Source organism: Lissotriton helveticus, chromosome 2_1 (assembly GCF_964261635.1).
Source record: "Lissotriton helveticus chromosome 2_1, aLisHel1.1, whole genome shotgun sequence".
Classification (NCBI taxonomy): Eukaryota; Metazoa; Chordata; class Amphibia; order Caudata; family Salamandridae; genus Lissotriton; species Lissotriton helveticus.
Genome location: NC_136059.1, coordinates 1,879,292,648 through 1,879,314,441, shown reverse-complemented (window position 1 = coordinate 1,879,314,441; position 21,794 = coordinate 1,879,292,648). Strand labels below are relative to the sequence as shown.

The window sequence follows — 21,794 nt, the reverse complement described above, 5'->3', positions numbered from 1 at the left end:
GTGTCTTAAGGACATTTTAAGTCATTTCCCCGTGGACAGTGTTTTGTAAGTGGCACAAAAGAGGCATACACCTATCATAAATCTGTCCCTAGCATTTTAAATGATTAATTCAGGATGACGATAAGGTGTGGCCTATCCAGAGGTTTGTTTAAGGTGAGGCCTACTCAGGATTGCAGATTAAAGTTACGCTTGATGAAGAATACAGAGGACATAATACATGTAAAGCTCTACCAATGAAGTAAGTGATGTCCACTTCATTGCGCCAGTCATCATAAATGTATCCCTAAGCTTCTTATCTTGTTAGACATTAACCGCCATATGTATCATATAACTATTTTGCATTTCCAAAATAGCGAATTTTAAGGAATAAATAGCGATTCTTTACCATTCCTAATTTGCGATGAGCAAATTGCTAATTGCAAATTACCCATTCATTTCCATGGAGCAGGAGGCCCATAGGAATGAAGGTGCAATTTGCGATTAGCAATTAGCTCATCGCAAATTAGGAATTTTTCCAAAGGTGCAGGGGTGTCTCAAGAACACCCTGCTGCACCCCTGAAAACGAAATTTGTGGGCATATGGCGCACATAAATTTTAACAACATTCCTTTACCTCAAAAACGATTTTCAATTCATAATTTGAAAACACTGCCCACAGGGAAAATACTTAAAATGTCCTTGAGACACATGAAAGTGTTTTTTTATTGCCTTTCCAGCATGGTTGGGTCACTTTTAACATGGCTATGTAACACAAACATTTAAAATCTAAATTTCCCATGCACAGGTCGGAGCATATTTACAAGCAACTTGCGCCACAGAGAAAGGTCTTACATTAAAATGGGAAAAATAACATCAGGGACAGTCAATTGCCGTATAAAGAAGCATACACCATTATGTCCTTGTCATAAATTTAAAAACAATTCCTTTTCCCCAAAAACGATTTTCAAATCATAATTTCAAAACACTGCACATGGGAAAATTACTTAAAATGTCCTTAAGACACATAAAAGCGTTTTTTGATTGCCTTTGCAGCATGTTTGTATCACTTTTAACATGGCTATGTAACACAAACATTCAAAATCTAAATTTTCCATGCACATGTGGGATCATATTTACAAGCAATTTGCGCCACATAATTCATAATTTTCTCCTTAAAGCACACTATTCTCTATCTAAATTAAAGAAATATTTTCTCACCTTAGCAAATACTTTGAGTTTGAAAACAGTCTCAGAAACACACCAATTTGTCTTCAGCAGAGCAAAAGGTATGCACTCCAGAGTCTGCAGCTATCAAAAGCACAGAAATGCTGTAAATCTTCACACATATCTCTCATGTCACCCAATCAAAACTCTTCCCTCACTTTTTTTCAAATGAAAACCCTTCCCCCCTCTGCCATTTCATGCCTTTTCTGCATGGCAACCACCTCATTGGAAGACTTCTGGTGTTTGCAAGTTCACACAACTTTGTTGCAATTGAACTCTGAACTCTCAGTGCACCTGCATATCCAGTGCATTCTTTCATTTAATGATTTTTTATTGACCATTCAAAATACATCTTTCAAAGAACACATCCGTGCACCCTAACTTTCTGTTTTCAGCAATCAAAATCCACCAATCACTGTTACTGCTTCATGAACACAGAAACTCCACAGTTTTTTTCATTTTAAACTCTCATTTTTTCAACTGCCATTTCATTGCCACACTTCATCTGACTGCAGGAGAACCTTCTCTCACCATGTTTTCTGTCTGGATTGTTGGACATAGTTATATTCACTGGGCTCAAAGGTACGTTGAAAACAGGAATTTACCTAACCTCAATTTACAAGATGTGGAAATTAAGTGGTTTGGCCACAGAGGATTAAAATGTCACCAATTGATACCATTGGTGAAAACCTTTATGCATTTGCCCAAACCTGACCTGTTAATTGTGCACTGTGGAGGTAATGACTTGGGCACTTTGACTGGGGTAGGTCTGGAAATGCTTTTAAAGGACACCTTTGAGCAATTGATGGCACTTTTTCCTCAGACTGCCTTGGTATATTCAAATATATGCCAAAGACAGAAATGGAGGTGGTCAAACCAATTTTGTCCACAAATTGAGAAGTCGAGGAAGCATGTAAACAAATCTGTTTCAGCTTACATGAGAGACCATGGAATGGGCTCCCTGTACAACAATAACTTGCGTTACTACATGCAAGATATCTACAGAGGAGATGGAGTTCACTTCTCAGATGAGGGCAACAGAGTTTTCACTCTGAATTTAAGAATGTGCATTGGTACCTACTTATAAGTACCTAAATGTACCATAAACCCAAAAGCTCTTCTCAGAGCTACCCTACATCTAATCACTCACAATTATTATTTTACTCTAACATTTTTCACTAATTTTCAACAAAGTACGCTCCCCGGGGCGCTACCCGGTACGCGAACCGGGAGCTAACCTCGCGAAATTTTTTTTAAAAATGGTTTTTTTCCGCACATATAAGCCTCCTCAGCCACCCTCACAAAACCTAGGGTGTCAAGATAAGTCTACCGTGCCCCCTTCTACCCATTCTGAACATTATTTGCCCTCCATTTTGTATCTTAATTCGACCGAAACACAAAATGGTGGACTCCCGTAACGCTTAAGGTTCGCGTACCGGGGCGCTCACCGGTTCGCGTACCGGGTCGCTCCCTGGGAAGCGCACCATCAAAAAAGGTGGGAAAGTAGTTCACAGAAAAGCCACTGGAGACAACTTCACCAAATATAGATTAGCTCATACTACATACCAATCCCTACCATTTTCACAAATTTGATTGGAATTCCATTTAGTCATTTAGCCTGTAGACCTCTCCAAATACCCTGAGGTAAATTACTTCACAAAACACATCTGAAGTGTTGGAATTGACAACCAATGAAAATGTTACTTTCATTTTCTACTTTTTTTACCTGACATTTCATTGGTTATATACCTGAATATATATAAAGGAAGAGAAGAAAACACAGCCATTTTGACTACTACTTCTTGCTATACATTTCAATAGTATTTTCACTAATTCCTTCAACTTCTTTCTAAAGGTAAGTTTTTATTTTTAAAACTGAAGTATAGTGTGCACTATAAGTTAATATGGTAAACTTTTTCTGATAGATATATACTATCCCTCTGTAGTAGTTATAGATTTAGAGAGACTTCTCTGTTATAGTTATGGATGGAGTTAGGCTTCTCTTGTATAATTATGAATTTACTTACGTTAAATCACATACACTTTTTTAAATTCCTACTTCCACTCTGATACTATACACTGCCCAAAGATAAATTCACTGATAAAAAATGCCTATCTAAAATTATTCCCAACATTGCCCTATCTCTACTAATATATTTTTTTTTAATCCAAATTTCAGGCAAAATGGAAGGCGAAAACCAAGTTTCTTTTGAAATGGACCTGCAAGAGAGCAGCCAAGAATTGATTGATACAATTGATCAAATTGACATTTAATTTTTCGATGAAACTTGGGACAATGAACTACTGCAATGTGTACAAGCAGTAGATAACCTCCTTGCAAATGAGGACATTTTACACCCTCAGAGACTACAATGTATATTCCATGATAATTATGAAATTTCTGACAATGAAATGTTAGAAAGTTTAATAAATTATGAAACACAATCACAATAAAAAAAATGCTTAAAAAATAAAGAAAATAAAAAATAATCAACAAAACCAACAATCAATTAACATACTGCATTTGAAAAGTCTCTCATTCTTTTTTCATTGTAGTACGCTGCCCAGAACGCTTCCCGGTTCGCGTACCGGGCGCTACCCACGCAAAAAAAACAAAAAAAATATTATTTTTTTTTGCCCCGCGGGGCCCTTTTAAAGCCTCCACATTAAACCTAGGGGGTCAGGGAGGATCTACTATGCCCCCTTATGGTCATTTCCCCCTTTGTTTTGGCCTCCTCTTGTCTCTCAATCCTACCGAGAGACAAGATGGCGGCCGCTACGGACTGTTTAGAATGTTGACAGACACCGGAGAGCCAATCAGCTTCGCTACGCGAAGTTCCGGTACGCGCCCCGGTCCGCGAACCGGGGCGCGGACCGGAGCGCGCTTACAGATATATATCTTTTTTTAAACGTTAATTTCTCAAAATCCACTGGAGCACATATATTGAGACCTACAAAAGGCACATCGGGCTACCAGTCCCTACAATTTTGCCAAGTTTCGTGCAAATCCATTCAGCCGTTCGGGCTAAAAGTGAGGCCAACCGCCCTATGGAAAACTCAATGTTAAAAAAACGTTTTGGGACCCCCCTTTTTTCTCGGCCCCCCCTTGACGAACCCCCCCCAAATTTTCAAGGGCTGCTCAGAAACAATATGTTCCATTTTCCAGAAAATTTCAGCCAATTCCGTCCACAAACACCAAAGTTATTAGACATAGAATTTTCAAAAATCCCATAGGGAAAAAATCCTAACTATATATACCTACTGGCGACCGCCAGTAGGTAATATATATATATATATATATAGATATATATATAGATAGATAGATATAGATATGAGTTACACAAATTGCCCTGAAGCATTTGGAAGAGCACTCACATTGCTCCGCCATCCAGCAGTGTTATGCAGCCTGTTCGTCTGCCCTGTCATCTGGTTAATGTGGCCAACGCGTTTCAGGGCACAAGGCCCCTTCTTCCTGGGCAAAAACACACACACAATGCCTGCATTCATCTTTCTGGTTTTATTTCATCACAAGCCTGCCTCCCGTGGGCGTGTTATCATTGCACTCTCCCTCGGTGAACTCTGGGCCTTGGAGTCCTTAATGCAGGTAAGTAGTTTCCTTTGAGTAAGTTCATGCGTGTGTTTCCAATTATAAGTTCATTTTTCCTCTAAGTGAGTCACGGAGCATTTAAACAAGCTAATTTCTCATTTTGAGCAATGTGCTGTTTTACTCCTGAAAAGTTCAGAAATGCAGCCTCACCCAGCTGGTGACTGTAGTTCTCTCCAACTGCCGATGGTGCTCTCCCCACGGCCAGGCTGCCGTGCGCAGGAATGAGTTACACAAATTGCCCTGAAGCATTCGGAAGAGCACTCACATTGCTCCGCCATTCAGCAGTGTTATGCAGCCTGTTCGTCTGCCCTGTCATCTGGTTAATGTGGCCAACGCGTTTCAGGGCACAAGGCCCCTTCTTCCTGGGCAAAAACACACACACAATGCCTGCATTCATTTTTCCGGTTTTATTTCATCACAAGCCTGCCTCCCATGGGCGTGTTATCATTGCACTCTCCCTCTGTGAACTCTGGGGCTTGGAGTCCTTAATGCAGGTAAGTAGTTTCCTTTGAGTAAGTTCATGCGTGTGTTTCCAATTATAAGTTCAGTTTTCCTCTAAGTGAGTCATGGAGCATTTAAACAAGCTAATTTCGCATTTTGAGCAATGTGCTGTTTTACTCCTGAAAAGTTCAGAAATGCAGCCTCACCCAGCTGTTGACTGTAGTTCTCTCCAACTGCCAATGGTGCTCTCCCCACGGCCAGGCTGCCGTGCGCAGGAATGAGTTACACAAATTGCCCTGAAGCATTCGGAAGAGCACTCACATTGCACCGCCATCCAGCAGTGTTATGCAGCCTGTTCGTCTGCCCTGTCATCTGGTTAATGTGGCCAACGCGTTTCAGGGCACAAGGCCCCTTCTTCCTGGGCAAAAACACACACAAAATGCCTGCATTCATCTTTTCGTTTTTTTTTCATCACAAGCCTGCCTCCCGTGGGCGTGTTATCATTGCACTCTCCCGCGGTGAATTCTGGGGCTTGGAGTCCTTAATGCAGGTAAGTAGTTTCCTTTGAGTAAGTTCATGCGTGTGTTTCCAATTATAAGTTCATTTTTCCTCTAAGTGAGTCACGGAGCATTTAAACAAGCTAATTTCGCATTTTGAGCAATGTGCTGTTTTACTCCTGAAAAGTTCAGAAATGCAGCCTCACCCAGCTGGTGACTGTAGTTCTCTCCAACTGCCGATGGTGCTCTCCCCACGGCCAGGCTGCCGTGCACAGGAATGAGTTACACAAATTGCCCTGAAGCATTCGGAAGAGCACTCACATTGCTCCGCAATCCAGCAGTGTTATGCAGCCTGTTCGTCTGCCCTGTCACCTGGTTAATGTGGCCAACGCGTTTCAGGGCACAGATATAGATATATAGATATAGATATATATATATATACACACTTCACCGTCTCCGTCCCAGGAATCTGATGAGGAGACACGGCACTGAAGACTCCGATATGTTACGCTTCTTCTTTATTAAACCCTTCGCTGCTAGGCCTTTTCCCCCTCCTGTGCTTGGGGTAGTTCGCTTTAACATTTTGACCACATAAGGTATCCACACCAAATGTATGTCATTTTCTTCCAACATCATGGGGATTCTAAAGGTACCCAGGGTTTGTGGGTCCCCCTGGAAGGAACCTAGAAATTAGCCAAAATACAGCTACATTTTGTGTTTTTGGGGAAAAATGGGAAAAAAGTGCTGAAAATGAAAGCGTCTGTTTTTTTCCCTGCAAATGGTATCAACAAAGGGTTTGTGGGGCTGAAATTACAATTTTACCAGCTTTTATAGACTGACAGACTTCGTCAGAAACCAACATTTTTTACACAGTTTTGGCATTTTACTGGGACATAACCTATTTTTGTTATTTTTTGTGCTTTCAACCTTCTTCCAGTTAATGGTAGAAATGGGTATGAAAGCAATAAAGCTATACATTTTAGAAAAGTAGACAAAAGTCTGAATTCAGCAAGGTGTCATTAGTGTAGATCCTTCAAGCTTTCTTTATAGAATCTAACAGTTGAATATAGGAAAAATTGAAAATTAGTTGAAAAAAGCAGCAATTTGTGCCTACGTTTTCACCAGTAACTTCATCTAATTATGACTGCTGTTTGAAAGCAATATACTGTTGCATCCAATGGAGCTTTCTGATTGTGGGGATATATAGGACTTGTAGGTTCACCAAGAACCCAATGTTCCCAGAGACAATAACGGAGCAGTGTCTTGCAATAATGTTTTATTATGTTCTAGGTATATAGCAACTGATTTTGGAAAATATATATGGAAAAATCAGTTTAAAAGACACCTATGTATTTCTGGAATTGGAACAAAATATAGAGTTTAGAAACAGTAGATATTTGCATATTTCCGAAAATTGTGAGTACCTATACTAGCATGAGAATTATAGGGCATTTTTCAAAGTGACTTCTTTTTTACACATCGTCTTTCATTTGGAAGGCAGATATGCAATGAAAGTCAATAGGTAATAACAATTGCTCTACAATTCTGTGTTACCTTAAGTCTCCCAATAAAAATGGTACCTCACATGTGTAGGCAGGCCTAGTGCCGGTGACAGGAAATAGCTCAAAACGCAATGTGGACACATAAACTGACCGTTTATTTACAAAGTGCCTAGATGTAGATTTTGAACCCTAGCTCTGCGGGCACCTCGGGAAACCTAGCACACCTATACATTTTTGAAAACTATACAACCAGGGGAATCTAGGATGCGGTGACTTGTCTGGCTCTCACTAGGTTCTTTTACCCTAAATCCCTTGCAAACCTCAAAATTTTTCAAAAGAAACACATTTTCCTCACATTTCTGGGGTGGAAAGTTCTGGAATCTGCGTGGATCCACAAAATTCCATCCACCCCGTGTTTCCCAAAGTCTTCTGAGAAAAATGGTACATCACTTGTGTGGGTAGTGCCTGCGACAGGAAACAGCCCAAAACACAATGTGGACACACCACATTTTCAGAGTGAAAAATTACTCTTTTTTTGCAAAGTGCCTAGCTATCGTTTTTTAACCCTAGCTCTTCCGGCACCTAGGTACACCTAGCAAACATATACATTTTTTAAAACTAGACACCCAGGGAAATCCAGGATGGGGTGACTTGACTGACTCTCACCAGGTTCTGTTCCACAGAATCCCTTGCAAACATGAAAAATTGTCCAAAAAACACATTTTGCTCAAATTTCTGTGGGGGAAAGTTTCGGAATCTGTGTGGATCCACAAAATTCCACCCACCCCACGTTCCCCAAAGTCTTCAGAGAAAAATGGTACCTCACTTGTGGGTATAGGCCTAGTGCCCGCAAAAGGAAACGGCCCGAAACACAACGTGGACACACCACGTTTTCAGAGTTTAAAATGACCCTTTTTTTGTAAAGTGCATAGTTATAGTTTGTGAACCCTAGCTCTGTCGGCACCTAGGGAAACCTTGCAAAGCTATACATTTTTAAAAACTAGAAACCTAGAGGAATTCAGGATGGGGTGACTTGACTGGCTCTCACCAGGTTCTGTTAGCCAGAATCCCTTGCAAGCCTCAGAATTTGTAAAAAAAAAACACATTTTACTCACATTGTGGTGGAAAGTTCTGGAACCTGCGTGGATCCACAAAATTCCACCCACCCCGCATTTCCCAAAATCTTCTGAGAAAAATGGTACCTCACTGTGTGGGTAGGCCTAGTGACCTCGACATGAAACGCCCCAAAACGCAACGTGGACACACCACATTTTCACAGTGAAAAAGGACCCTTTTTTTGCAAAGTGCCTAGCTGTAGATTTTGAACTCTAGCTCTGCCGGCACCTAGTGAAACCTACCAAACCTATACATGTTTAAAAACTAGACAACCAGGGGAATTAAGAATGGGGTCACTTGTTTGGCTTTCACCAGGTTCTGTTACCCAGAATACCTTGTAAAGCTCAAAATAAATGTTCAAAAGAAACACATTTTCTTCACATTTCTGTGGTGGAAAGTTCTGGAATCTGCGTGGTTCCACAAAATTCCATCCACCCTGCATTTCCCAAAGTCTTCAGAGAAAAATAGTACCTCACTTGTGTGGGTAGGCCTAGTGCCCGCTACTGGAACAGCCCAAAACACAACGTGGACACACCACATTTTCAGAGTGAAAAATGCCACCAATACCAGGGGATTGAGCTCAGGTTAATTTAGTGACTGTTCACCCTGAGAATGATTGTGGTTATTGCTTACGGTGGGTCATCACCCCCCTTCACCCCAAGATTTTACAGGTATAATTAAGACTTGGCTGCTCTAGCATTGGGTAGCACCAGTGCAGGCTCCTAAGAAAATCTTTGGACCCCCTCAATGGAACCAATTACTGTATACACCCAACCACATCCTGCAATCGTACATGTCAAACAAGAATGTACAACCCAGATACATTTGCAACCAACGAGTAGCTAGCAATGGTGCAGCAGGTGCAGTGGCACCGGGAAGCAAGGCCTTAGGTGGCCCATTGAACCCTGTTTACTTTTGAATATTTTACTAGCAGTTCAGCAGTAAGACCGCCCATTTGCCTTGTGTGCACCAGGACTCATGGGTACCCTTGCAACGTAATTGATCTCAAGGAAGATTTAGTGAGGTTAATCCAGATGTGGAATGCTCCACTTTGAAATGCACTGTGCCCAGAAGTCAGGGTCCTGCCCAATGTCGCTGTATGCACACAACAAATGTAAGATTATTTTAAAAGGCTATCCCAACTCGCTAAGAAAATCTTGCTCTGTCCTCCTCAAAGTACACATCCCTGAAGAGTTTATAACTGGGCTACCAATAGGCAGCCCGGTCCTCTGCAGGGCTTTTTCCTAACAGAATGAAATGCTTCTGTGGACTCATAGCATCGACCTGGAGTAACCACAAAACAAAATATCTGTTCTAAAATATAACTGGGAAAAACAGAAGATTATAGGCACACTGCTATTACAAAAGATGTGCACACATAAGCTAGTCTTCGGCTGAGTGCAATGTTCTATGTTCTAGTCAAACTATTTTACACGATGGGTTAGAAGAGAGTATGTTAATACAGCCACAAAATATACAGCATTATTTGCTTTCCCTTGCTACATCATTTTATCAAAGATGCATACCTGACAACTTGGAGTACAATCTCACTTTGTGAGGAGAGGGTGGGGGCTTGAAGTGGCGGGGCCTAGTTCTGAGAAGTACCTAGGAGGCACTTTAGAACCCCACCCGTTCCCAAGCCCTCTCCGCCCAAAAAAAGCTTGCTGAAGCTGATGCCAATGTCCTGGGGTGTTTTCACGCCCTTTAATGGATGTCGGAAGTTACAAGCCTCAGAAAAAGAGCTGAAAAACACTATTTACAGTGGTTTCTGCTTGTTTTCCCTGCCACCCAGTGATATCGGCTCCTCACGCGAGACCATGTGATGGGAGTCGATATCCTGTGTCACACAGAGGCGCCGTGTGAGTTGGCAGGTGTTAGACTTGGCATCTTTTGGCGTGTTTTCTCTGAGTGTTTACTTTCTGAGCTCCCGGTTTTGACACTGTTTTTACTGGTGTAATGATTATGCGCACTTTCCTCACTGCTGATCAGTGGTAAAGTGCAAGTGCTCCTGTTGGAAAATGTGTAATGGATTGGTATTTCCCTGATTGGCTTATTTGATTTATGTGTCAGTCCCTAGTAAAGTGCACTGCGAATGCCGGGGCCTATAAATCAAATGCTGTTGGTGGGCTGCAGCACTGGATTGCGCCACCCAGATAAACAGCCCGTAAAGTGTAACTCTGGCCTGCCATTGCAGAGCTTGTGTGCAGTCTGGTGCTGCCATGTCGACTTGGCAAGTGCACACACTTGCAAGTCCATAAACCTTCCCTTCTCTACATGTGAGTCACCCCTAAGGTAGGCCCAAGGTACCCCCATGGCCAGGGTGATTGTATAAGAAAGGTTGGACATGCCCTGGTGTGTGTGGCATGTCCTGATAGTGAATTACAGCCTACTTCGTTTTTCACTATTGCAAGGCTACCTATTCCCCATAGGCCAGAGTGGGCAGTTTTATTATAACGTCCTATAATCCTAACTGACTCAGGGAACATGGTAGAAATTCGAGTTTAGTATGCCTGAACTCAGAATGATAAAATACATCTTTTAGTGAAGTTGGTTTTAACATTCTGTGTTTGAAAATACAACTTTTAGAAAGTAGGTATTTTCTTGCCTAACCATCCAGCCTGCCTCTGCGAGTTTGTATATTGTCTGTCTGGTTTGTGAGTGACAGGTGCTGGGGGAGACTCCAGGACACAGGGTGAGTCAGCACAGGGCTGAATAGACCTATCTGCACATAGATGAGTGGGAGGAGTAGCACCTGGGTCTGAAGAGGGCTGTGCCCGCCTCCCACAATGCTGGCTTCACCTCCTGTGGGTATCTGATGTCCCTGGCCTACACTGTCAAAGGAAAAGCAGGAGTCTTGTAAACAAAGTGCTCCAAGACTGACCAGAACTGGTTTGGACTAGGTACAGGCCCCTCTGCCCTCAGAGGACAAAGGAATTGCTGGAATAAATATTGGGGCCCAGACCACAAGACTTTAGTACTCGCTATAATCAAGGAACCTGCCAAGAAGAAGAGCTGGAAGAGCTGCCAGGAGGAGTACTGCCCTTTTGCTGTGCTGTTGCTTTGTTGGGTTGGCCTGCAGCTGCTGCTTGCGCGCAGTGAAAGGACTGGACTGAACTTTTTCTACTTGTGCTAAGTGTCTCCAAGGGCCTGAAACCGAGAAGGCCTCCTGTTAAGAAGTCTCAGGGTCTGCAAAGACTTCACCAACCTCTTGGTACCGCTCCTGGAACCGCTGTTTCAGTTGCCACAGAGAAGAGGGAACCGCGACCGACTCAGTCACCAACTCCGAGGTTGGCCTTGTGCCCTAAAGGCACCGCAGGCCACACCGTCTCGCCTTGCACCGAATGCCTTGGTCTCACCGACGCCGTCTGCGTGATCGTCACCTAGCCGCTGCCTGCACCGCATCAAGAAGCACCACAGCCAGCACGCCTCGCTTCACTTCGTTGGCCTGGTCTCGTCGACACGATCGCCGCTGGCTTGACACCTGTGACTGCCTCGTCACACACAGCTGTCCGGCTCCGCCAACGTTAATTCCCACCAACCAGCTCTGTTGCTTGCATCGCAACCTGCCAGCACCGCATTGAGCACCGTCTCGCCTTGCACCACACGCCTTGGTCTCACAGACGCCGTCTGCACGATCGTCATCGAGCCGCTGCCTGCACCGCATCGAGAGGACACAGCACCACTTCCACTTTGCACCGTAACCACGACGGACGCCACGATCTGCACTATCACATGCAACGCAACCTGCCAGCACCGCATCGAGCACCGTCTCGCCTTGCACCGCAAGCCTTGGTCTCACCGATGCCGTCTGGATGATCGTCACCAAGCCGCTGCTCGCACTGCATCGAGAGGACACCGCACAGTGCACCGCTTCCACTTTGCATCGCGACGGATGCCAAGACCGACTTGCACCGCCATGTGAGCCGCACTAAGAAAGGTACTGTTAACAAGTCTGTTCACGCTGTTGCTGGCCCGTACCGACGCGGTCAGCTGGAATTGCGAGACTGTTGTTTTCAGCATCGTGGAGGCTCGGACTGAGCTACCGACTCGTACGAACTGTGTTTTCAACTTATTTTTGCAAAAAGAAATCTTGCGAATTAACTATTTTTAAAGTCCTGTATGGTGGATTTTTATCGTATTTGGTCTTGTTTTAAGCATATCAAAATATTGGATATTTTTCTAAACTGGTGTGGTGTCTTTTAGTAGTGCGTACACTGTATTACTGTTGATTATGTGCAAATGCTTTACACGCTGCCTCTGAGATAAGCCTGACTGCTCGTGCCAAGCTACCAAGGGGGTGAGCAGGGGTTATTTTAGGAGTGTAACTCCCTTATCCTGACTGGGAAGAAGGGTCCCTACTTGGACAAAGGTGCAAGCCCTTGCCAACTAGAGACCTCCATTTCTAACAGCAGGTATAACTGATGTCACGTGATTTGCTCTTCCATTTAGAGGTAATTCCAGTGACCCTGGGTATTAATGCATTAGTTTGATGTTTAGGGCTATCGTTGCATCGAAGGCAAGGATTGTTGCTGTTAGTGTTATACCACCTCTGAAACAAAGAACCTTTTTCACAACTTTAAAGTGCATTTTAAGGGTTTGCTTCCCTCACAAAGAAGACCCGAAAAATATGTAACTGCCAATTGACTGGTCAAACATGTGGTTCATACACTGAGCGAACAAGATAGCTTGGTCGGTTGTCTGCCTGCTGCTGGTTTGCAGCCAGCATGTCGCATGATAGCGTGTAAACCGGTAGTTTATTTTCCTCAGGTAAATATAGCCTGACACATTACGTTGGGATCATAGCACCATGTGGCACTTTCAGAACGTGTGCAAACCTGTTACATGCCGCGCTAAGCGCTTTGTAAATAAGGCACGGTTAACATTACATGGAATTAATTTTCAAGCGTGCGGTTTAGCCTCGTCTGATCTTTAGGCTAATGCACCTAAGGGTTAAACTGGGCTGTCAGGTTGGAATGCGTTGCACGCTAGAAAGCAGACACGTTGCCCTCCACACCACCACACGTAGCTTGGAAAGCAGCGGCTGCAAGTTCAGTTCTGTAAACTTTAAACATTCTCCCCACATCGGTTGTCACCTGATGATGTGGCGTTCTGTCTGTGTTTTACAGTTTCAGCTAGAAAACAGACTCAGGCCACACTCAAGGAAGAAGCCAAAATACACAGGACCTGGAAGGAGAGAGGTGGCTGCCCTGCGGTGAGGTCGGTGCGGTTGCCCTGCCGCGAAGTGTTGCTATGTAATACAGCGCCCGGCAGAAAACTGTTCCTGACCGAGGAAATGCGGGCTCTGGAAAGTGAAACGTGTAGAAGACGCTTGGTTCACCTTCAGTGCCACACGGACGGTGGGCGCTGCAGAAAAGGTGAGTTTTTTTTATGTTTTTTGAAAAGTCTGTAGCAAATGTTTTATTACTTAGAATACCTCCTTATTGAATTGTATTGAAACATGACGTTATTCTAAAATTCAGCGCAAGTTATTAAAGTCAGAGTAGATACTGATAACATGCTATATTTTTAAATTCTTTTATAAATGTAAATGCAATCAAATACTTTCCTAACTACATCGCGTAAAGTTCAGTAAGTATTGTGGCAGGGTGAAACCGGGGCCGGTGCGTCACAAAGAGCGGCCTCTGTTACAGCGCTGCTTGTCCTACAGCGCCGAGTGAACGTTCAGTGTCGCGGTGATCAGCGCAGACGATAAATGTATCTGAGAAGGGTGTCGTCTTTCCCTTGCCTGCAGGAGTCACCGGTCAGTGCCCGAATCTGCTTGGACTGTCAAGGAGGAAACCGTGAGGCTGTGTGGGCATCTTCCCGGGGGTCAAGATGGCACCGCTTCGTCCTGCCCCGCCAGGGGGAGTTTCGGAGGCTGTGATCCGGGAGAGGTCCAAGTGGAGCAGGCTGTCCGGGGCCGGGGATGGCCGAAATGTGACGGCAGAGGGGGTGGCACCGCAGGGTGCTGACCCCGGACTCTCCTTCGGTGCCTGCACGACAGACTGCAGCAAAGCATCAGATATCTTCTTTGCTGCCCGGCAAGGGTGAGTCAAATCTAGCTTTAACATTTCCACATGTTCAGGGGCATATCCTACTGGTTGACGAATGACTTGAAACAACAGCTTTACATTTATTATTAATATTTTATGGAAGCATTTTGCCTGGTTCAATCTGCATTCTCTCTCGGGACAGTAATATTGCACGCTTTCAAGTTGCTTTCCGCTTTTAAAAATATCTTCGATTATTCCTTTCGTTTCGTATTACTGAGAAGCTTTTTGAATGACAATTATGATTCTTTTTCTGGTGTTGAGGAGTCTAAGGAACGTTATGGTTAGGGCCTGGGTTACTGCAGATTTTGGGGTCTAGGCCACATGCTAGTGAAATGATGAAACCAAACTGGTAGTTAGAGTGTGGAACTGGCCCTGTTCACTATAGTGCCTGGGCCCTTTTATTCATAGGTTCACCTGACTGGTGATGACTGTGATGGATGGGTGTGGGGTGGGTGTTTTACGTGTCTGGCAGTACAACACATTCCTCCCAAAATCCAAATGAAAGGACAACACATCCAACCTGTGAAAACAAAATAACAACTATTTGCAATGCAAATTGGTCTTGCATTTGTGAGAGGTAGAGGTATTGGCGCTGTAAATGACAATGTCTTTTACCCATGTGGTTGGATTGGAGTGGAGTGGATGTATGTGGTGTGGAGTGGAATTATGTGGGTTGGATTGGAATTGTTAGTTGTTGAATTGTGTGTGCTGTGGAGTGGATTTGTGTAGTGGGATTATGTGGCATGGTGTGCAGTGGAAATATGTGGATAGTAATTATGTGGTATTGAGTGTACAGGAATTATGTGGAGGGGTATTTGGTGTTATATGGTGTCATTTTGTGGAATGCCATTTTGTGTTGTGGATGTATGTATCTGCAAAATAAGGAAAGTACTAAAGTCAGGGCTTTAAGTGGGCCGGGTCTCACCAGGTCTGAGCATCAGCAGTGTTTTTTAAGGCGGCCTCGAAACAGGTCTCTATCGGGCTCTGTTTTGTGCCCTGGCACATGCAGTCCGTTTTTTTCCGGACTACAGTGACCGCAGGCACATTGATGTGAGCCTGCTCACACTCTCTTCTTACTAGTGGAGAAGTTACGGCATGACATCATGCCAGTAGAGCGTTGTAGGAGAAGGGAAATCCATTAAAGAGAGTCATTTTCTCCCTGGATTTGCCTTCTCTTTTTGAAACTCAGGAGCAGCAACATTGTGGTGGAGTCACCAGGGCTTTAAGTCAAAACTTTTTCAATATTATATACAACAAGCCATAGTTGCTGCTTATTTATCTTGTGCAACTAATAACCATTGATAAAGCCAATAGTCCTGCTTTGTTGTAGGTATGATGTTACTTGTTGTATCATATATCTGGATGCAATGACAGAGACAGCAAAATACAAGACGGGTGGCACACTATCCTAAGCCCAGATTTTTAGCTTAGGTCTTTTTAAGCCACGCCCGTAATTACAATGGCCACGCCTGTTTGAGAGACCCCCCATTTTTTTCTTCGCACTTAAAGCCCTGAACTAAAGTAACTGTCAGTGCTTTAACAATGCCCTCCGTGGGTAACAGACGCGTGGCAAAGCAAACCAAGCTTACTGATGAAACACAGGCACTGCAGCTGAAACAGTGGGATGCTGAAGGACAATAGCGTGCCCCTGAAAACTAAATGCAGGTGATAATGGCTTGACGCACTATGACGTGAGCGTGTGTTGGACGCGTAAAAAAATGTAGGTATAGCAGACTAGCCGCATGCAGAACACGGCAAGTGAAAAATGGAGAAAAAAAAAATCCATTAACCTTGGAGTGCGCTTTGTAATAAGGATTATGTCAGGGTTAAGGTATTGGAGCGCTTTAAATTATGTGTTTTGCATTTCACAAGGACAAATTCCCCCCCCCCCTCATTGAAGCACTGAACGATTAAGTGATTTGCCCAGAATAACAAGAAGTTAAGTACACTGACGAGAATCCAACATCGTTCTCCAGTTTCAAAGTTGGCAGTCCTGTCCATAACTCCATACCCTCTCCTCCTTCCTATACAGCAAATATTTGATTACCCTACTCTCAAGCTTAGCAATATTTCTGGGACCTTCTTAGATACTCAAGTTGCAAGAAGGTGATATTCTCAGAATTTAACAATATGGGCCAAATTCACAAAAGTAATCTGAGACAAAATCCTAACTTTACGACTTTTGCTATTCACAAAAGGCATTTAGGAGAAGTAAAGTTAGGATTCCTAACTTTACTTATCATAAACTGAGACAAAAGCCTAACTTTACGACTTTCAGTATTCACAAAATGCACTTAGTAGTAGTAAAATTAGGATTCCTAACTTTACTAGTCCTAAACAAAGACAAAATCCTAACTTTACGACTTTCCGTATTCACAAAAGGCATTTGGTCTTGGTCTGATGCGTGCTAAACTCAGGACAGTGGCAGTGAAGTGGACGGCAACTTCCGGTGCCACATCGTCAAAAATGTCGGGTAACAGTGTACGTGCATCTGGGCCACCAATTCCGGGCCTGCTGTGCAAGACCCGGAACGATAGTAAAGATAGGAATCCTAACTTTACTACTCCTAAATGCCTTTTGTGAATACTGAAAGTCATAAAGTTAGGATTTTGTCTCAGATTACTTTTGTGAATTGGGCCCTGTGTCTTTATTAATGTGCTTTTGGTTTGTCATGAAGTATGCCACTTGAACTACTAGGAAAGGTAACACATCAGCAAGCTGAGACTATATCAGTGAGAAACAAACGCAAAATGAAGCCTAACAGTCTTAATGATGTGAATCATGCGGTTTGGGAATTTGACCTTCGCGCTCTCTCCAGGAAAACACTGCCCGTCTCCCACACTAGGTCTTGCACAGCACCATAAAAGGATAATGAAAAAGCCTCCCTGAATAGCAGGGCTTCCCCCTTTCTGTTGCAAACAGCGTCTAATGTCCCCAGCAATTCTACTCCTATTGGGCGTCTTGAATCCGGTGCTGCCCCTTGCATGCGTTGTCAACCTTTGAAGTCTTCCTGACTGTGAAGTTATTAGTGGGATCCCTCCTGCCTCTGGTTCGGACAAAGAAAGATATTGCTGCTACGTGGTGCCTAGCTGCTGCTGCTGAGCACCCCTCCTCATGTGGAGCACCTAAGTAACGCAGGAGGGCCCCTCTGTCATGCCACTCCTCCGCCCAATCTTTTCCCAAGAATGCACAATATGCCCAAAAGGCCCTTCATAAGCTTTCCTGGTCCTGGGAGCTCGGCTAGCTGCCACGAGGTTCGGTAGTTGGGGGCACCAATCAGCCAAAGAACTTCTGGGAAGGATGTTGGATTCGCTGCTGCAGTGGGAAGGTGTGCTCTGAAGACCTCCACCTTGAAGCGAGAGAGTGCATCAGCCAGCATGATTCAACACCCCTGATACATGTTTAGCCCTAAACAGTATGTTCTCTTTCATACACAACAGCACTATCACTTTTAACAGGGGAAAATCATTTTACATCTTCCTGCCTGTTGGTTGATGCATTCGACCACAGTCATGTTGTCAGACCAAAACACCACAATCTGATTACGCAGTCTTTCAGGCCAAACTGTCAAGGTCACCCAAATAGGGAACAATTCCAAGAAACCAATGTTAGTTGTTAAACCATTCTGTACACATGATGCTGGCCACTGCTGTGCCACTCACTCATTCCCTAGTATGGCGCCAAATCCAATCAATCAATCAATCAGGTCATTTGTAGAGCGCACTACTCACCCGTAGGGTCTCAAGGCGCTGGGTTGGGGGGGGGTTGCCGTTACTGCTCGAACAGCCAGGTCTTGAGCTTCTTCCTGAAGGAGAGGTGGTCTTGGGTCAGGCGTAGGTCGGTCGGGAGTGAGTTCCAGGTCTTGGCGGCCAGGTAGGAGAAGGACCTTCCTCCTGTTGTCGCTCTTCGGATGCGGGGGACGGCGGCGAGGGCGTGGCTGGTTGATCTGAGGAGGCGCTTGGGAGTGTAGAAGTTGATCCGGTTGTTGAGGTAGCTCGGGCCTTGGTCGTGTAGGTCTTTGTGTGCGTGGGTGAGGAGACGGAAGGTGATTCTCTTGTTGAGACCTACCTACAGCGTCAGTCCATAAACCCAATTCTGCAGAGGTAGTGGGTGGACCGGGCCACACTACCCTGCTGTTGAAGTCCTGCAGGAATGCCATCCAAATCTGCATGTCCTGCCTAACCTCAGCCGACAGCCTGGTGTTTTTCCTTTAAGCCGGCCATGGCCTGGAAGATGGAACGGGAGAATGGTCGTGCCATTGGAATCACTCTGAGAGCAAAGTTCAACTGTCCTACTGTCTGTTGTAACTGATGTAAGGTAACCTCATCCTTGGTGAGGCATTGCTGCAATGCTGTCCTGAATTTTTTAATCTTGTCTGCAGGTAAGCGGAAACACCCTTTGACTGAATCTAACTCAATGCCTAGGAACTCTATCGTGGTTGCTGGTCCCATTGTCTTTCCGGGTGCCAGGGGGACCCCAAAAGCCCACATGAGTGCGCAGAATTCCTGCAGTGCCCACGCACACTTCCGTGAACCCACCGGCCCCAGGATAAGAAAGTAATCCAGATAGTGCATGACAAACTGATGCCCGGTCACCTATCTAAAAACCCATTCCAAAAATGAACTGAATTTTTCAAAGTAAGCACAGGAGACCGAGCACCCCATTGGCATACACATATCCATGTAGAGTTTATCCTGAAACTTAAATCCTAGCAAGTGAAAATCCGCTGGGTGAACTGGCAACAAACGAAAAGCAGACACAATATCTGACTTTGCAAGAAATGCACCAGGTCCCAGACCCCTAAGCATGTCCACAGCTTGGTCAAATTACGCATATTTCACACTACACTTCTCATCATGGATGGCGTCATTCAATGAGTTACCCCTAGGTGCAGATAAATTGTGAATTAACCCTGCACTTGTTCTTTTTTGGCGACTACCCCCAAAGGGGAGCAGACAAAATTGGTTACCGGAATGCAGTCAAACGGCCCTATTATTCTGCCAAGGCGTAGTTCTTTAGTAATCTTCTTCGCTGCCACGCCTGGGTTAGTCCTAACTGAAAGATGGTTTTTGCATTCAGGTGCCCCCACATAGTCAGGTGCAGGGATCCTAAACCCATACATGAAACCTTCTTGCAGAGTCCTAACAGTAGAATGACAGTGGTACCTGTTTAGCCAAGGAGTCATAGCCATTATGTCAATGGGTGAGTGTGCCACTTTGTGTACCCCACCTTTATTCCTGTTTCCTCCCTCCCTTATGTCTAGATTTCTTGAGACCTTTGGACTCAGGGTGTGATGGGTTAGCGCAGATTGAGCAGGCGTGTTTGAATTTACACGTGCCCGGCGTCCTGGTACATGTCCGCCTATTAAAATCCTAACATGTCCCTTTCTGTCCTCACCCATTACTTCGACTATGGGCCGGGCCTGTGTTTTGAGGGGGCTGAAAAGGCTGAAGGGGTTGAAAAGTTTGCACTGCCTGTCCCCTATTATTAGATTGCACTGTACCAAACTGATAATTGGACTGTGTTGCCCCAAACTGATCCAACTAGGATATTGTGTCTACCTGGTCCCGGGAGAGGGCTGGGTCAGCTGACTTAGCCCTCCTGAAGTCAATGTCATACTGCTTCCAGTCCCCCCCCCATATTTGGCGTGGGCCATAGTAATGCGGTTCTGATAACAAGCCATCTGTGCCTGTATGTTAGGAAATCTTTCTGCCATTACTGCCATGAATACTGAGAAACCCATGACCCAGCTATTCAAACTCTCTTCCACCCTGAATTTTAAACACTCCTTTGCCCATTCTCTAGGGAGCATCCAGTCATTCTGCTTCTTGACTTCCTCTCTTTCCCTCTCATCCAAGAGCAAAGAAAACATGCTAACAAAACTACCTGACCATATGAGTTCTTTTACCTCGTGTGTCCCTTGCCTAGTCACATTCTCTCTACCGGTGCGGGATTCACCCACACCTAACATTGGCAGTGTCACCTGCTTACCTGCTTACCTGCTTACCTGCTGAACTCGCACCAGTGGGCTCCATCAACTTTTCCGTTGCCTGGCTGACCACCGGCCTGCTCTTGTTGACTTCAGACGAAGAAACCCTACTGTTTGGGTTGGGAAGAGAAGGAGTACCTTGTCCCCCACTTAGCGATCCCCCCGGTTGTGATACAAACTGAGCTACCATCCTTCTTGCTTCAGTCACTGGGTCCACCCCTATGGTGGTGGTGTTTCCTTTTGCTCCCACTGATGCTGACAATATCCCTTCTCTCCCTAACCAAAGGAGAACTGCCACTAAATGTGCCACCAAATCAGATGGGACCGGGTTAGCGCTGGTGGGGGCATCCCTGGGTACCACCCCACAGTAGTCAATGGGACCTGTGCGCCGCTGCCCACCAGAACCACCCCTCCAGACATATCTCCTGAGGGGATTCTCCTGCCGGAACGACCGGTACCGGGGCAACCAAAGGAACGTCTCCCAAAGGAACCACTCCCAATGGACCTCCCAGAGGGACCACCCCAGTGGGGGCAGGCTGGAATGGGGCATCTAGTGGGTCCCCCCCTAGTGGCACTACTCCGGATGGACCGGGCACCTCCCCATCATCCCTGGGCTGCGAAACTGGCCCCAGTGTTTTTGGTTTTGTACCTCCTTTCTTGGGCCTAACCCACTTAAGAAGAGGATCTAATTCCCCTCTGGGCTTGGGAGGAACTATAGTTCGCTTGGGCTTCTCCAAAACCCCCCCTTCCACCCTCTCTCTTAGATCTGCAAGGTTCTGCCCTAGCTTATCTACTTTTTTCCATCTCTTGCCCATGGTGACCATCTTACGTATCATTGTCTCCATCATATATTCCATGCGAGAGCGCTTTTCACCCGCTTCACTTTACTGGCCATTGTTGCTCAACCGTTTGCAGATTACTTTGACAGTGCTTTACACCAACACCACGTTTACAATGCTAGCCCTAAATAAACATGTTCACTCTTGTAATGGCACACAACAGCAACAATACCCCCACACTGCTTCCAGGCATGGTACTACTATCCAGGCCCTTACCTTATGTTGTTGGAGGTACACAACCGGCCGTAAGCACCCACGCAACTAGACCTGCCCCACACCAGCTAGTCCGGCGGGTTAGGCTCGTAATCTCAGCCCGTGCTGCTCACAGAAGCTTAGAATGCAGGCCTGTCCGTGTCACCTTCTATTGCGCCCCAGATCCTCCTGTGTTACTCTCTTCGTTGAATGGACTGCCTCCGAACGTGTCAGTTTCATTGGGTATGTTGGAGTCCACTGTAATACAACTAACAGAATTACTTGCAGACCCTCCCGCACCACTGAGTAATACCACGCCCATGCGTGACCCACAAATTGGTGACAAATGATTCACT

General features: G+C 45.0%; 2 protein-coding genes across 5 annotated transcripts in view; one reads left to right on the top strand and one right to left on the bottom strand.

Annotated features, from left to right (window-relative positions):
• LOC144818922 (uncharacterized) overlaps window positions 1-21,794 on the bottom strand; it is a 387,843-nt gene that overhangs the window by 299,021 nt on the left and 67,028 nt on the right. The window lies entirely within an intron of this gene.
• Window positions 13,458-21,794, top strand: part of LOC144818921 (uncharacterized) — a 147,416-nt gene continuing 139,079 nt past the window's right edge. Inside the window, exons 1-2 of the mRNA XM_078676801.1 lie at window positions 13,458-13,740; window positions 14,118-14,412. Of these exons, the coding sequence (XP_078532927.1) occupies window positions 14,201-14,412 (212 nt within the window). The 5' untranslated portion in view covers window positions 13,458-13,740; window positions 14,118-14,200. The remainder of the gene's footprint in view (window positions 13,741-14,117; window positions 14,413-21,794) is intronic.